Source organism: Neofelis nebulosa, chromosome 2 (assembly GCF_028018385.1).
Source record: "Neofelis nebulosa isolate mNeoNeb1 chromosome 2, mNeoNeb1.pri, whole genome shotgun sequence".
Classification (NCBI taxonomy): Eukaryota; Metazoa; Chordata; class Mammalia; order Carnivora; family Felidae; genus Neofelis; species Neofelis nebulosa.
Window position 1 is genome coordinate 111223295 of NC_080783.1, and position 17468 is coordinate 111240762.

The window sequence follows — 17468 nt, forward strand, 5'->3', positions numbered from 1 at the left end:
CACACCAAACCACTCTGTTCCGAGTGCATATTCTGTGCACTTTCTTCACAGTGCTTTCCCCCAGTCCCACCGTGGCTCTGTGCTACTCATTCTGAGAGATGCTTTCCAAATGTAACTTCTTTTAGGAAGTCACTCCTGACCTCTAAGCCTACCCTCTCAAAGTAGAAATAACCTTAGCTCAGAAGCAGCCTGGCTTTGCTCAAGCCTTTTTTGTTGGGATTAGCACATTCTCTCCAGTAATGGTTCTTCATGTCTTATCTCCCCATGTGGCTCTAAGCTTGATCAAAGTAAGATGTTTAAGAGTCAACTTTAAAAATAGAGCCTAGAATAGGACTTTACATACAACAATAGGGTTCAATAAATATTTGTGAAATTAACGCATGAATGAATAAATGAATGAAATGGAAAACATCTCTACAACAAGTGAAATTTCGGGAACAATTTGAGATGGATCAATTACTTACAGAGTATATAGATTATGTGTATATATTCATAATTACATATTTGTATCTACACCTAATAACTAAATAACCAAAAAGATTCTATCTTTATACACAACCAGAGCCCACGAACAACTAGTCTAATCTATCATAAACTACGTATTACAGTAATCTCATATTTTGCAAGATCGGAGGCTATTATACACAAATTTTCCTGTCCTCTTTCTGATTTGGAAACATCTGCTTTATAATCATTTACAAAGGAGCCACTTGAAAACACGATATTGTAAGCTGGTTAATAAATCATTCCTTCAGCTGTGTCCACCCATGCAAAGATCCACATGTCTGAGAAATAATATATTACCCCTCCTGTGGACCAACAATGACAGCACTGATACTGGAAGAAGTGCGTGCTGTTGACTGGACTACTCATTTTTCTGTGTTTGTATCCATTAGGAGTACTGCAGTGGTAAAAGAAGACACTTGGAAAAATAATGTAGAGAAACAGATGGTTGGCAGGATCCCCAATACTTCTGACAGTCCTCTTCTGATGGATGTTTACAAATAAACATTTATATAAAATGATAGTGTCTGCAGAGATGGTTCTAGCTCAAGAGGGACTCTGCATGTCCTTTACAGTTGGACAGCATTCAGAAAAATACATATTGGTCATGAGTTATCTTTTCCAGAAAGGCAACCATGACTGCACTGTTACAGAAGTATCAACTGGCTGAGGTAGATGAAGAAACTTTAAGTGTTGTTACTAATGGAGACTTAAGAATTCTCTGCATTAAATGTAACACACACACACACACACACACACACACACACACACACACACACGTGAAGTTTACTTAACTGTCAACGCGATTCTACCATACTTTTTGCATCCTACTTTTTTTTTTAACGTTTGTTTTTGAGAGAGAGAGAGAAAGAGAGAAAGAACAAGCAGGGGAGGGGCAGAGAGAGAGAGAGGGAGACACAGAATCTGAAGCAGGCTCCAGGCTCCGAGCTATCAGCACAGAGCCTGATGTAGGGCTCAAACTCACGAACCATGAGATCATGACAGGAGCCAGTCAGACGCTTAACCGACTGAGCCACCCAGGCGCCCCTTGCATCCTACTCTGACATCAGGTAAACACGTTTTATCTTTATAGGACTGTTAATAAAGAATAGTTAGAAGTTTCTTTTGAACAGATGTTATTACTCTCTCTCCCTCTCTCTGCCCCTCCCTTGCTTGTGCTCTCTCAAGATAAATAAACGTTAAAAAAAAAAAGATGTTATTACTTTGATGTACAGCAAAATAGGAAAGAAAACTCAGAACATTTCATCAGCTACTTCCCCACATTAAAATAAGCCTTGGAGAAAGTTTTGTGGGGAAAGAAAAAAACAAACAATAAAAAACCCAAAGCAGAGACTGAGGAACCTGTTTTCAAAGCTATTTAAATTAAACCTGAGAATCTGAAAGTTTTAGACCAATGTTGTCCAATGGAGATGTTAAGTCCATTGCAACTATAAATTTTCCAGTAGCTACATTAGTAGAGTAAAAAGCAGGCCAAATTAATTTTAATGATATATTTTGTTTAAACCAATATACCCCGAATATTACGATTTCAAAATATAATCACTATAAAATAATTAATAAGCTATTTTATATTCTCTTTTCCATACTATGTTTTCAAAATTCAGGGTTTCACTTTTTAAAAAAAAAATTTGTTTTTTAATCTTTATTTATTTTTGAGAGAGAGAGAAACAGAATACAAGCCGGGGGGAGGAACAGAGAGGGAGACACAGAATCTGAAGCAGGCTCCAGGCTCCGAGCTGTCAGCACAGAGCCCGATGAGGGGCTCGAACTCACGAACCATGAGATCATGACCTGAGCCGAAGTCAGACCCTTAACCGAGTGAGTCACCCAGGCACCCCAGGTAAGTTTCACTTTTTAAACATTTTTTTAAATTAAAACATTTTTATTTGAGAGAGAGAGAGAAAGCTTGAGAGGGGTAGAGGGGCAAAGAGAGAGAATCTTAAGCAGGTTCCACGCTCAGTATAGAGCCCAACATGGGGCTTGATCCCATGACCCCATGGATTATGACCTGAGCCAAAATCAAGAGCCAGACACTGAACTGAAGCCATCCAGGCACCCCAGGGTATGTTTTGTTCTTAAAGCGCATCTCAAATCAGATACTGACTTCAATTTTTATCAGGTAAGTTTTTATCAAAAATATTTCATTTGTATTTTGATTCAATATAATCTACAGTTTTGAAACAGTAGTTTCATGATCACTAAATTGTTCCAAACATATTCAAAATATCTCTAATTTTCATTAAGTAAAACAGAAAAAAAACCAGTTTTTCATTTGTGCTGGGTCCCCATTCAAGTGCTCAATGGCTCCATGTAGCCCTGGCTGCAGTCCCGGGTCACACAGTAGAAAGGCAACACCCACAGTCTGGTCTCTTATGCCTAAAGCAAGCTGGGGGTCTCATGCGAAAAGAAAACACAAACCCTGAGGATTAAGTATTATTTTTTCTGGATTAGCAAAAAGAACACTATTTACAAGTGAGGATGGTGAGTGTTGAACATAACTGGACTGATATTACAAACACAACAGATATCCCACAAAACAACAGAAGCTCCATAAAAGTACAGCTTTTACCATTTTAACCATACTGCCAATTTAAGATAAACTGTTAACATAATTATCCTCAAGGTGGGACAAAACCATGCAAATATACTAATAAGCAGCAACTTTTTTATAGATCACACAGATGTGATCTAAAACCTTAAAGCCTGAGATTATCACCTTATCTGAATCTGAAAAGAGAAGGTGGAGTAAGAAAACCCATTCTAGAAATACTCACTCGGCAACTTTCACTTCATTGCTTACAAAAATTGGCAAGTTAAAAGTCCCCTAGCAGGGCTTGTACCTGGATACTGTCGGATGGTGGACACAGAGCTGGTGATTGGGGTGTACGTGTGCGCAGCCAGTGGGTATGCAGAAGGTGGGTATGTTGGCAAAAAGTACTGGAACTGAACGGGAACAGACGGTCTATAGGTGGAAGACAGATAATATGAGCCAAAATGGATCTATTTTCTTCTTCACTTTCAAATGATCCTATCCCCCAGATCATCTTCATACCCTTATATGCCATACCGACATTTCCCCAATTGTGTACCAAATAAAGTGTCAGATCAAAGGACACACACCAAGAGAGTAAGATTTTAAAAAATACATGGGTACTATAAATAACCATTATCAACAAACATAAAAATGTACACAGAGTACTAATTACCAAAACTGACTCAAAAGGAAAACTCACAATCAAAGGTTTGCTCAGCTCAATTCCATTTGAAAGACTCTTAAGTTCAGACTGTTTTTACTGGAAATCTTATCAAACACACATAATACAGATAACCCCAAACTTCTACAGACTGATTCAGAGACGAGAAAAAGAAGAAACAAGATCTAACTTACTTTTTTTTAGCTTAATGTAGTCCTGATACCAAAACTGGACAGGGAGAATAGTAGAAAAGATAAACAAATCTCGCTCTCTACATCAACACAAAAATTTCTAAATAAAACTCAATAGAGTACTATGTAAAATAAAATACATCATGATCAAATAAGGTTTATCACAGGAAGAATGACCCACTATCAGAATTTCTACTACTGTTTTAGATGCTATTAAAAAATTAAGAGGACAATCATTTGAAATATCACAAAAGATACACAAAAAATATTTAATAGAAACTAAGATAACACTAAATGTTAACTAGAATAGAATTAAAAAAATACTCCCCCTCCAAATTTTAATCGCGTTCAATACTTATTCATGATATAAATACCTAAAAAATAGGAATAGGAAAAAACTTGGTTCCTCAATCTGAAAATAGCATCTACCAAAATCTATAATGAAATTTCACAAGAATTCCCATTCAGGTGAGGAGTAAGTTAAGAATGTTCACTATCTCTGCTCTATTCAACACCACATTGGAAGCTCTAGTTAATGAGAAAAAAATAGGTATGTGAAATGGAAATGAAAAAAATCCCTCATACACCTACATACGAAATCCAAGAGAATCTACCAGTTTTAGAGCTAACAGATGTGTTTAGCAAGGTGAATGGGACAGAAGACCAACATATTAAAACCTATAAAAGCATTCCTACACACAAGAACACATAGTCCTCAAACAAGAACACTTAAAAATGATCCAATTCTGAAATTACTTCATAAGCACTGTATGTACCAGCTTCTCACTGGGGAAGAGATACAAATACGGAATGGCGGAAGAAATGGGGTCGAACTAGAAGTATCAAGTGTACTAAAGAGTTTTTACAACATCACATACTTCCTATTTCTGTCTGCTAAAAGGGCCTGTCATTACAATCCAGTAGCAATGAACAGAGCTACCGCTTAGATCCAGATTTCTAAATGATGAAAAGGAGCCAGGTCTCCCTGGGAAATGGGAGATGCCAGGGCTCAGACACTATTGAGGAGCGTGGAGTATCTTGTTACAGTGGAAAGTAAGGAAGGGCTAGAATGTATGGGACATGACAAAACCCACAGGAACTGGTCTCAAGAAGCTCCCAGAGAAAATCTGAGCATCAAAACAGAGGACAGCAAAGGATTATAATAGTGAATAGACCAAATCCATGAGCGCATGCTGATTTAAAAAAATAAGATGCACAACAAAACAAATAAATGGGTGTAAGTAAGAGAAAACTTATTTACCTAAGAATGCCAACTGACAAATGTGGAAGAAATGACTTGGAAAAAGTCACTTTTTTGCAACCATCATACTGCAAGCATCAAGTGATTCAGCCAAGCATCAATAGATGCTAACACCACTGAGACGAAGTTTACTGAGGAGCAGGGTATTTACAGTCTCAAAGTATTTCCACACGGATCAGTGGTTTACAAAGGAGAAAAATATACCTTTATGGAAAAATCTGGCAACCACCACCTTCATTACATAACCAGCATTGCCATGGCTAATGGTGAGACACAAGGGCGTCATAAGCCCTCTGCTGCGGTGACAGTGAGAAGAATGCATCACCTAAGTGGTATTTGCTCCAAAAATGCATAACCTGAATCTAATGATGAAGAAAGTATCCAACAAGCCCAAACTGAAGAACGTTCTACAAAAACAACTGGCCTGTCCATAGTCTTAAAAAATGTCACTGAACGGGAATGGAAGACTAAAGAATCATTTTGGGTAATTGCACTGTGGTTATGAGAAGGTCTCTGTTCTTTGGGGCTGAAAAGGAAAGTACTTAGGGAGAAAGGGTCACGATGCTGCAATCCATACGGTCAGACTGCCTCAAAATAAATCAAACACAGAAACACACCAAACAAAAAAAGCAGATACTAGCAGAACATCTATCAAAAGGAGAATAGCTAAATAAACACAGCACATTTTCACAAAATGAAAAAATAAATTGTACAACATATTATTTTCAGGAGCAAATTTGAAAATAAGTGTATATATACTATATTGTGAGACATTTTGTTACTGAAAAATCAAACCAACTAATGACACAATGGGGCAGTGTAACCAGCACATTCCCTCCTACCTATTGTCACTTCGGGTTTCCATGGCCACAGGATTTGGAGAGGCCCGATGACCTGAAATGGGAATCAGGCTACTCCTCTCCGCAGGGTAATCAGGCTGGATCCGAGGAGAAGTGTGTGTGATCTGCTGAGGCACCACCTTAGCTACAAATGCAAAATCCAATCACATTACCTCTCATATGCTTTTATTGGCATGCCAAAACATTCTTGGCCAGCAACAATCTTAAGAATGCAAACAGTAATAAGAAGCCTGGCTTTTTAGTTTTCATAATAAAAGAAGAGGAGTACATAAAATTCAACTGAATTATTTCAATCCAATACTCCACTGATACGTTCATATATTTGTCAAAAAGGGTTCAACATCATCAGTACTTTAACAAAAATACCAGTAATCAGGTCCTTTCCGCTGGACCTGGCTTCTTGGAGGCCTTTTTTTTAAAAGGAGAAAAAATTTTAATTAGGAAAAAAAAAATCAAAATTTTGAATACAGACATGGCAAAGATCTTAGCTTCTACTTAGCAGAGAGAGAGGGAGGGAGAGACAAACAGAATCCCATGCAGACTCTGCACTAACAACACAGAGCCTTGATGTGGGGCTTGAACTCACAAACCGTGAGATCGTGACCTGAGCCAAAACCAAGAGTCAGATGATCAACTGACTGAGCCACCCAAGCGTCCTGATAATCACTTTATTTCTTAGGTCCTCTGAACATCCTGTGATTTTACATAATGCTTTCGTTTTTGAAAGAAATGCATAATGCTCTCTTTTTTTGTGAGAGACAGCGCGCACACGTGAGAGAGAGAGAGAGAGAGAGAGAGAGAAAGAGAGAGCGAGTGAGTGAGCAGGGGAAGAGCAGAAAAAGAGGGAGAGACAGCATCCCAAGCAAGCTCCGTGCTGTCAGTATAGAGCCTGACTTGGGGCTCAAACTCACGAACCATGAGATCATGACCTGAGCCAAGACTGAGTTGGATGCTTAGTTGACTGAGCCACCCAGGCGCCCCTCCATAATGCTTTACAGCAAAATCAAGATGACTACATACGGTTTTCAAATCTAATGTGAGGCTCAAAGTTTGCTCTTCTCTAGTATTTGCAATCAAGTTTTGTTTAGACGGTACAGCTGAACTGGGACCTACTTTAGTGTTCTTACAGACCTGTTAATTCTATGTGAGGGAATTTGGAAAGGAGAGCTGCAGGCTACATCAGAGAGACAGAAGGACAGCTACCATCCGTGTGAGACCCAAGTCACAGCAGTGACTGGCACATAAACACTGGTGACGAGGATGATGCCACTACATTATCCAAAGTGCAGTGCACTGAATACCGACAGTAAGCAGCACAAACCCACCATGATCCCCAGCTATTTCCCAAGGGAGGCAGCTGGAGAAATTTCTGCAGGATACTGGAATGCCCAGTTCAACCACTGATGATGACATCTAATGGCTAATGAACGGAGAAGCTGGCATGACACATCTTCCACTGGTGGTAAGGAGAGGGGGAGCAACCAAGCCTTGTTTTCCCACTGTGCCCATAAAAGGTAGGAGAAAAGAATGCTTCCAATAGGAATACAGTTGTCATTAGGCAGAGCAGCTAACCACTGGTTGGTAAACCATACACACACCCATAAATTTATTGCTGTACCTTTGTTTCTAATTAAAAAAAGCTACAAGGGCCCCTGGGAGGCTCAGTTGGTTAGGGTTCATCTTTGGCTCAGGTCATGATTTCACGGTTCATGGGTTTGAGTGCTGCACTGGGCTCTGTGCTGACAGCTCAGAGCCTGAGGCCTGCTTCAGATTCTGTGTCTCCATTCCTCTCTGCCCCTCCCCCCCCACTCTCTCTCAAAAATAAACATTCAAAAAATTAAAATAAGCCACATATTATCAATTATCTAAAACCCAAAACACAACACAACAAAACAAAAAAACACCCAAACACTTCAGGAAAAACATAATGCAAAAATCATAAGTTGAACATAATGCCACCTCCAAAGAGAATCCCTGGTTTTCTGAATGCTGTGATCATCCGATTCTGCTTTTTATAATTCCAACACCTCTGTCATATGTAGGCCAGAGCATGGAGAAAATAAAGACAGTATTCTACTGGAAATGAGCACTCCTTAAAGGCAGAAACTGTGCTCATGGTTAATTAGGCTTTTTTCCCCCTGACTCAACACATTTCTATTAGTAAAAATGGTTGAATTCAGTATTTAATCTCACCTGGAGAAAGCAAGTGTTACTTAGAAAAAGCTGCTTAAGTGATTTTAATATATCCCCTAAAACCCTACTTGAAAACCAATGCTGTAGGGTTAATATCAGGTTTCCTTTCAGGGATCATCTAGTAATGTAATAGGAAAGTGTTTGGCTTACCATAAAACAGGAAAAGAAAACTAGAATATGAGCCTAGTGGGACTTAGACGAAATCAGTCACGTTAAGTAGCAGATGTTAAATCTGGACACTTCTGTCAAATGGTTTTCTTATCTAGAATTTACGAAATGGCTAAAAATCAAAGATTAAATAGCTGGGAGATGTAGAATACTGCCCTGTAACTTAAGACAGGTAAAAAGTTAATTGTTTTAGCCAAATGAATGCACATATTTCTTTCTCCTGGTACTCTGAGTTTACTTCCACAGTGTGACCGCTTGGGAAGATACAGTGACATTAACAGGAACTAATCTCTCAATAACTCTTTACAGAGAGGATTCAAGATGAAACCAGAGAGCCCCTATAGGGCACACTGTCCTCTCTTTACTGGTCTAACTTTCTTCGTAGCTATAGATATGCTAGTGAGGCTCTTGACTATAAAGATGGCAAGAATAAACCTGGATCTGTTGTTACAGTGCTGAGGAGACACAATCAGAAAATGGTGTGAGGTGACAATATGGAATAAGCAACGTTCTTTTCCAATAAAAGTGTGTCAATGCTAAAATCATACCCTCCGAACTTCTTTTCAAAGGAGGGAATTAAATTCAGAGGGGTGTGAAAGAAGTATGGTCTCTCCAACGCCAAGATGCAGTGAGCGGTAACGTGAGAAAGAGGCAGTAGCAGTGTTTTTTCACTGCTAAAAGCCTACTGTGGGACTTACTACCAAGTTAAGGACTGGCGTGGCCAAATTACCTAAGGGAGGGGGAAGGACTTCCTGGGTCCCACCATCATTCCGGAAAAGTGTCCTCCAAGTTTTCCCAGAGGGATGTGAAGCTGTCTGACGTGGGAAGGAAGAAAGGAAGGAAGCACAGAGGGAAGGAGCACTGGAATGTAGCAGTAGGGAAGCCATTCTTCCGTGTCTGCTCACCAGACTTCTGGCAGGTAAGTATGTCAGTGTGTCATCTCACAGAAAGCACTCTTCCAAAAGTTTATGAAAAACATGGCAGCTGTCCCATGTCTCTGGGAATAAACAGTAAAATGACATGCTTAATTTCATACAACCAAATCAAAGCTAACCCTGGAAACTAAACCTGGGGCAGTGCTCTGCCTCACAGGTCAGTCTCTGCTTTGGAAGCTGTGACGGTGAGACCTCAGCCCCCAGGACAGGTGTTGGCAGCCTGTGGGCAACTCCCGCCTGATGCTGGTTCTGTATGGCCCATGGGCTGTACATGGGTTCATACTTTGTCATGGTGGGGTGGGGAGGGCAGAAATCAAAAGAAGAACATTTCATGACACATGAAAATTATATGAAATCCAAATTTCTGTGTCCATAAAAAGACTGAACTATAGTCACACTCATTTATTTGTTTACATATTATCCACAACTCAGCAGTTGTGACACAGACCTATGAAGCTTGCAAAGCCTAAAATATTTATAATCTGGCACTACACAGAAAGACGCTCGATCCCTGCTCTTAATTATTAAAGTTTGGCTGCCAGAAATGTTTCAAAGATTTTTTCTTCTTCTTTTTTAAAAATTTCTTTAATGTTTATTTTTGAGAGAAAGTGAGAAAGAGCATGAAAGGGAGAGGGACAGAGAAAGAGGGAGACACAGAATCTGAAGCAGGCTCCAGGCTCCAAGCTGTTAGCAGAGAGCCTAATGCGGAGCTCGAACCCACAAACCATGAGACTGTGACCTGAGCCAAAGTCAGACGCTTAACCGACTAAGCCACCCAGGTGTCCCTCATAGATCTGCTTCTTAATATTCAAGGCATATACAAATTTAAAAGGGGAACAAACAAAGCTTAGAAGAAATTTTATGATGGTTGTGAAGTATCTTGAGGTAGCAGTCAGATGAGAACCTAAGGTAATCAACTTGAGGGTTATCACCCTTCCTGCTGTGCATCATCCAGAGATTTTTCCTAAACAATCCAGCCGTGTACAAGTTCTCTTCATTCCAGATCCGTGCTTCTTTCCTGTTTTTCCTGTGAATCTTGTCTATGTCTGTGAAGTTAACTTATTTCTTAATAGGTACACACAGAAGAGGTAAAGTCTGATGAATGAGGAAGTCAAAGTTGTGTTAAAATAATGTTTACTTTGAGCTCTCAAACATTATTATCCTCTTTTTCCCCCTTACTCTCAATGCCAAATCTGTATGACAAAGACATTTAAGAGTTAAATTCAGCATTGCCTTGGGGCGCCTGGGTGGCGCAGTCGGTTAAGCGTCCGACTTCAGCCAGGTCACGATCTCGCGGTCCATGAGTTCGAGCCCCGCATCAGGCTCTGGGCTGATGGCTCGGAGCCTGGAGCCTGTTTCCGATTCTGTGTCTCCCTCTCTCTCTGCCCCTCCCCCGTTCATGCTCTGTCTCTCTCTGTCCCAAAAATAAATAAAAAAGGTTGAAAAAAAAATTAAAAAAAAAAAAAATTCAGCATTGCCTTGAAAATCAACAACAAAAATTAGAAAAAAAAAAAAACACCTCTACCAACACTAGCCTTGTATATGAAGACCTGGTCAGAGGGGCAGAAAAATCCCTTTCAAGCTCTGTGTGAAGGTTGCAGGACACTTACCGACTGGGATGTTTGAGGTGGTCACAGCGGTAGCATGGGACGAATGTGAGGGCATTGTCATGGTAACAATTGTACTTGTGGGAGCTTGTGTGTGTGACACAGAGCCTGAAATTGGAGAAAAAAAACCTTTTCAACAATGATCTCTTTACACACATTACAGATTCTCCAAAACCTGACAAAAGGTCTTAGGAAAAGATAAGAAAATTCTTCTAGCCTATTCGTTTCCTCTGACTGAAGCTGAGAAATGAAAAATTAACTCAACACTTAAGACTCACACTTCCCTAGCAGGAGAGCAGGGCTGCCAACTTACCGGCTGTAGTCGCTGAAGGAATGGTGTTGGTTGCCAAAATAGGTGCTACTGTGGCCGCAGCCACTGGTGTACCGGTGCTGAAGATAGTTTTCTGGCGGGGGGAGATCCACAACACAGTTATAAACAAGAACAGCTCAACCTCAATGCAGTTAAAAGGAATTGCTGCCTTCCATACTGTGAGGTTCTTATCAAGTTTTGCACAACTCTGGTTTTAACCCACAGCCTACATGGGTGGTTTTGCCTCTGGTTTTACCTGAGCCATGGTGTGAAGCTGCTGTTTTGGAGTCCCTAATGCAGGATGAGATGGCAGTGTGATTCTTGTTGTTACATCCCGTGACTGGGCAGGACGCTGAATGCTAATTGCTGCAGATGGTGGATGCTGGATAGACAAAGTTGGCCGACTGAAAAGGGAAGAAAAGACATTGTGACTTCTAACTTGCCTCTAGACTCGATGCAGGCAGTCAAGGCCATTTACTGTCTTTTTTTTTTTTTTTTAATGTTATTTTTGAGAGAGAGACAGTGTGAGCAGGGGAAGGGCAGAGAAAGACAGGGAGACACAGAATCCAAAGCAAGCTTCAGGCTCTGAGCTGTCAGCACAGAGCCCAATGTGGGGCTGGAACTCGAATCGCCAGATCATGACCTGAGCCAAAGTTGGATGCCCAATTGACTGAGCCACCCAGGAGATTCCATTTACTATCTTGTACTAGACCACTGTCATACAGTTGTATTTTTTGTAGGTCTGTAAAGTGTACAGATGAACCTAGGACGTAAATGGCCTGTTAAGTTTCTCTCCTGAAAGTCCCATAAACCTCATTTCCAAAGGTATCAATAGGCACCATGAACCAAATCAATTAATTCTTAGTCCTTCTCAGCACTCTTAGTGTAGCTAATCAACACTCTAGGACAATCTTAGGTAAGCATTATTATAATCAATACACTTCACTCTGCGGACAAAACTGGAGATACACACTAAGGTTTTCACGTTATGAGGGAGGATTACAGACAACCTCGATTAACAGCAGCCTATGTCAGGGCCCTTGAAGCACTGACCTGCTCCCAATTTTGTATTATTCCTTTCCATGTCATTCCTTAAAGTGTTAGTTATGAGTGCCTAATGATGAAAGGGATATCCACACAGAGAGCAGGTCAAATTAACTGGCAATAAGCTATTGAAATTCCAACAGTGGCAGGAGAACTTGACATTATAACAAAGTTGGCATCTCAAGTCAGAGGGGGAAGAACGGACTACTTGATAATAAATGATGCTGGGAAGACTAGGTAGCCATTTGGAAAAAATAAAATTGGATCCCTGCTTCACATATTACACCAGGATACATAGGAAAAGGATCAAAGATTTTATAAGAAATTTAAAAAAAGCATGTGAAAAAAAAAAAAGAATTCTTTCATAACTTTGGAGTGGAAGAGAGTTTTTTAACTACTAGAAGCTTTGAAAATCCAAAACTTATAAAAAGATCAATAAATTTTACTCTGTGAACAAATAAGCAAACCTACATAGAGCAAAACACACTATAAACATAGTCAAAAGAGTCATAAATGAAAGTGTGACCTTTATATACTAAGATCTCCTTGTAGTCAATGAGAAAAATAATTCCCCAAAAGAAAACAAGCAAGGGAAATGCATAGCCAGTTCCGTTTCACTAACGGAAAATGCAAACGGCCCCTTAATAAAGAAAAGACGCTCGCCCCCACTCATAGGAAGAGAAATACAATTTAAAATACACTGAGACATCACTGTTCACCTATCAGAATGGCCAAAAAAATCCCCCAAATGGATACTATTGTTCAAGGTGCAAGGAAACAGACACTTCTTTTTTTCAATATATGAAGTTTATTGTCAAATTGGTTTCCATACGACACCCAGTGCTCATACCGAAAGGTGCCCTCCTCAATACCCATCACCCACCCTCCCCACCCTCCCACCCCCCATCAACCCTCAGTTTGTTCTCAGTTTTTAAGAGTCTCTTATGCTTTGGCTCTCTCCCACTCTAACCTCCTTTTTTTTTTTTTCCTTCCCCTCCCCCATGGGTTTCTGTTAAGTTTCTCAGGATCCACGTAAGAGTGAAAACATAAGGTATCTGTCTTTCTCTGTATGGCTTATTTCACTTAGCATAACACTCTCCAGTTCCATCCATGTTGCTACAAAGGGCCATATTTCATTCTTTCTCATTGCCACGTAGTACTCCGTTGTGTATATAAACCACAATTTCTTTTCAACGTTTTATTTTTATTTTTGGGACAGAGAGAGACAGAGCATGAATGGGGGAGGGGCAGAGAGAGAGGGAGACACAGAATCGGAAACAGGCTCCAGGCTCCGAGCCATCAGCCCAGAGCCTGATGCGGGGCTCGAACTCACGGACCGCGAGATCGTGACCTGGCTGAAGTCGGACGCTTAACCGACTATGCCACCCAGGCGCCCCTATAAACCACAATTTCTTTATCCATTCATCAGTTGATGGACATTTAGGCTCTTTCCATAATTTGGCTATTGTTGAGAGTGCTGCTATAAACATTGGGGTACAAGTGCCCCTATGCATCAGCACTCCTGTATCCCTTGGGTAAATTCCTAGTAGTGCTATTGCTGGGTCATAGGGTAGGTCTATTTTTAATTTTTTGAGGAACCTCCACACTGTTTTCCAGAGTGGCTGCACCAGTTTGCATTCCCACCAACAGTGCAAGAGGGTTCCCGTTTCTCCACATCCTCTCCAGCATCTATAGTCTCCTGATTTGTTCATTTTGGCCACTCTGACTGGCGTGAGGTGATATCTGAGTGTGGTTTTGATTTGTATTTCCCTGATAAGGAGTGACGTTGAGCATCTTTTCATGTGCCTGGAAACAGACACTTCTTAAACATTCTGGATGGAGTATAAACTGGTATAAACCCTAAGGAAGGCAATTAGTAGATATCAAAATTATAACTGTATATAATTGCTGATTACTTTTGGGAATCTATCTATACTTTGGGAATATAGATATTCTTGCACACGTTATTGACTGCAGTATTACTTATGATAGGAAACAACCTCAAACCCGTTCATACATACAATGGCTCACTATACTGCTACTAAGAGAACAATGAAACGGTCTATGAATGTGGGAAACTTTCGATGTATATTCCTATATGAAAAGAAAGAGAATCTATGAGTTAATTTTTGGTTAAAAAGGACAGAAGTAAGAACTGCATGTGAATCTGACTATATATATTTTATTTACATATTTATTTTTTGGGAGAGCGCAAGCGGGGAGGGGCAGAGGATCTGAAGCAGGCTTTGCGCTGATAGGCTGACAGCAGCGAGCCTGATGTGGGGGCTTGAACTCCTGAACTGGGAGATCATGACCTGAGCCAAAGTCGGGTGCTCAACCAACTGAGCTACCCAGGTGCCCCTGAATCTGACCATATTTAAGAAACCCTGGAAGGATAGCCAGTAAGTTATTATCAGGTAATTTAGAAAAGCAAAGGGAAAGGAACATAGGATCTTGGTGGACGGGGGACAGATGAGAGAACAACACTCCTTACTACACATCTTTTTTTATGCTTTTGTATTATGAAAACATGTGACTACAAATTAAAAAGAAGTTGGTAAGTTGAGCTGTAAGGGTAGACTTGATTGGGACTGTATATATCTAAAAAAATTTTTTTAATGTTTATTTATTTTTGAAAGAGAGAGAAAGAACATGAGCAGGGGAGGGACAGAGAGGGAGACACAGAATCCAAAGCAGATTCCAGGCTCTGAGCTGTCAGCACAGCTGGGGCTTGAACTCATGAATTGTGAGATTATGACCTGAGCTGAAGTCAGACACTCAACCAACTGAGCCAGCCAGGTGCCCCAGGACTGCATGTATCTAAACTAAGCAATGGTTAATTTCATAAGAATCCTGTCTCAAAATTCTTAAAAAACAGACATGGGGGATATTAGTGTATAAAGTGTTAAAACTGAATGAAGGATGGTTTTCTTTCTGAAAAGAAAACTAAATACCTATCATTTGAGTTTAAAGGAAAGCTGAAAAGACTGGCCACAAACACAACTATGCAACTTGGTAGAACTCACTGAAGAGAAAGCCTACTACCGGAGACTGGATTTTCATGTTTGGATTTTTGTTTTTTCCAGGATGAGCCATTTCCCCAAACCCATTCCCTATGTTCACCCAAGATGTAAAGGACCCCAAAAGATTTCCTCTTAAGTGACTCTCATGTTCTCAAGCCAGAAAAAAAAAAACTAGAAACATAAAAACCTGGATAGTCCTGAAAAGTCTTTTGGTCATTCATTTCAAGCCTTTATTATGCCTCTTCTGTTAGTCATCTAAAAAAGGGTGGGAATGAGAAATGGATGTTCTCTTGATAATTTAAATGACCACTTTGAGATTTTGTTTCCGTTTCATTTTCTCTCTCCATTATTATGGTAGAATCCAATTTTTTTTATAAGTCATAGAGCCCAAAAGTTATATCCAGAAACACAAAGAAGAAAAATACAAGCTGTGCCTATTTCACAGCCTGGTTAGTCACCACCGGAGAAATGGCACGCTGGTGGGAATATTGGACTAGATTAGCACATACATGGTAGACCAATTCTGACCAGGATGTAGAGATCCACACTGCGCAAGATACCACATTGCAAACCGAAGTACTTCTGTGGCTCCTAACATTACCAACGATGACCATTTGGACCCACTGTCCTGAGGGTCCAAATGCGGGCTGCAGGGTCAGATGTTTGGTACAATCTCTGCTGAATCTGCCTAAAGATATTATTCTTGATGCAGCAAGTGGAGACTCAGTCCTTGCTCAAATTAACAGGATTCTGAACACCACTGGTCCAGTGAATGAACAGTAATTATGACTTTGTTTTACAGCCTGGATTCTTCCCTACGTGGCTTTCACACCCTCTTCGAAGGTGACTTTAGAATAACCTGAGAAGAGCAGATATTTGGGGACACAGACCACCTGCATAAACTTGTTGCTCCAGCTATCAGGACGTCTCTGCAGCTTTATCAGGTAAAAATCCATTTGGAGACTGGATTTTTTAATGTTTACTTTTGAGAGAGAGGGGTGAGAAGCGGCAAAGAAGGAAGGAGACACAGAATCCAAAGCAGGCTCCAGGCTCTGAGCTGTCAGCTTAGAGCCTAATGTGGGGCTTAAACTCACATGACCTGAGCCGAAGTTAGACACTTAACTGAGTGAGCCACCCAGGCGCCCTGGAGACTGGATTTTTAATAGTTGACAACATAATGTGCTGAATACAGCGTCACATAAGATACCTGCTCCTAGCATTTATAATGAAAACCATTCAGAGAGATACATGTATATATAATTAAAATAAGGACAAATTTTAGGATGGATGAACTTAATTATAAAAGTAATTCTGAAAAACCTCATAACAAAGAATAACGCCAACATTTGGATAACTGGGAAAGGGTCTCCTCAATTCACCTTGAATGCATTGACATTTAAGAGGTCCAGCACATGCAAAAAATACCCAAAAAAGAATATCTGTATTAAGGATTCAAATATGGTTTTAAGTGGTTTTGAAAGCACAGACTATAGTGTATAATAATCTTTGACTTTTCGTGTACTCTTAATAAAAAATGATAAATATTAACATTTCTATAACATATATTACATGCTAGGCATATTCTAAGTCCTTTACATGTATTAATATGATTTATTTAAAAAACATTTTTTTAACATTTTTAATGTTTATTTTTGAGACAGAGAGAGAGAGAGACAGAGTGCGAGTGAGGAAGGGGCAGAGAGAGAGGGAGACACGGAATCCAAAGCAGGCTCCAGGCTCTCAGCTGTCAGCACAGAGCCCAACGTGGGGCTCGAACTCATGGACTGTGAGATCACGACCTGATCCAAAGTCATATGCTTAACTAACTGAGCCACTCAGGTACCCCTATAATCACTTTTTATAATGATCTCTGAGGTAGCTAATATTATTGCCATTTTCTAGGTGAGGAAATTGAGGTATTAACTCTTTGACCTAGCACTCTCACTTCCACAAACACACTTTGAAAATACACCATCTAAAACATGGAACAGCACATGTGTCAAAATGTCCAACACAACATCCATAAGATGGGGTACAATGCAGCCAAAGATAAAAGGAATGAATAAGATATCTCTAGGTACTGATTTGGAGTCCTCTCCAGAATACATTGTTAAGAGAAAAATGCAAGATACAAAACAGTATATATAAATACAACGT

The 17468-nt window shown here is 40.1% G+C and overlaps 1 protein-coding gene across 10 annotated transcripts in view; it reads right to left on the reverse strand.

The window, feature by feature from the left end:
- SAP130 (Sin3A associated protein 130) overlaps positions 1-17468 on the reverse strand; it is an 82419-nt gene that overhangs the window by 41736 nt on the left and 23215 nt on the right. For 9 of the 10 annotated variants that reach the window (XM_058715662.1, XM_058715664.1, XM_058715666.1 and 6 more), the window contains 5 exons: positions 11501-11648; positions 11248-11338; positions 10938-11042; positions 6014-6155; positions 3366-3487 (listed from right to left, as the gene is read on the reverse strand). In XM_058715662.1, the coding sequence (XP_058571645.1) occupies positions 3366-3487; positions 6014-6155; positions 10938-11042; positions 11248-11338; positions 11501-11648 (608 nt within the window). The remainder of the gene's footprint in view (positions 1-3365; positions 3488-6013; positions 6156-10937; positions 11043-11247; positions 11339-11500; positions 11649-17468) is intronic. The other variant, XM_058715668.1, reaches the window with a different exon arrangement.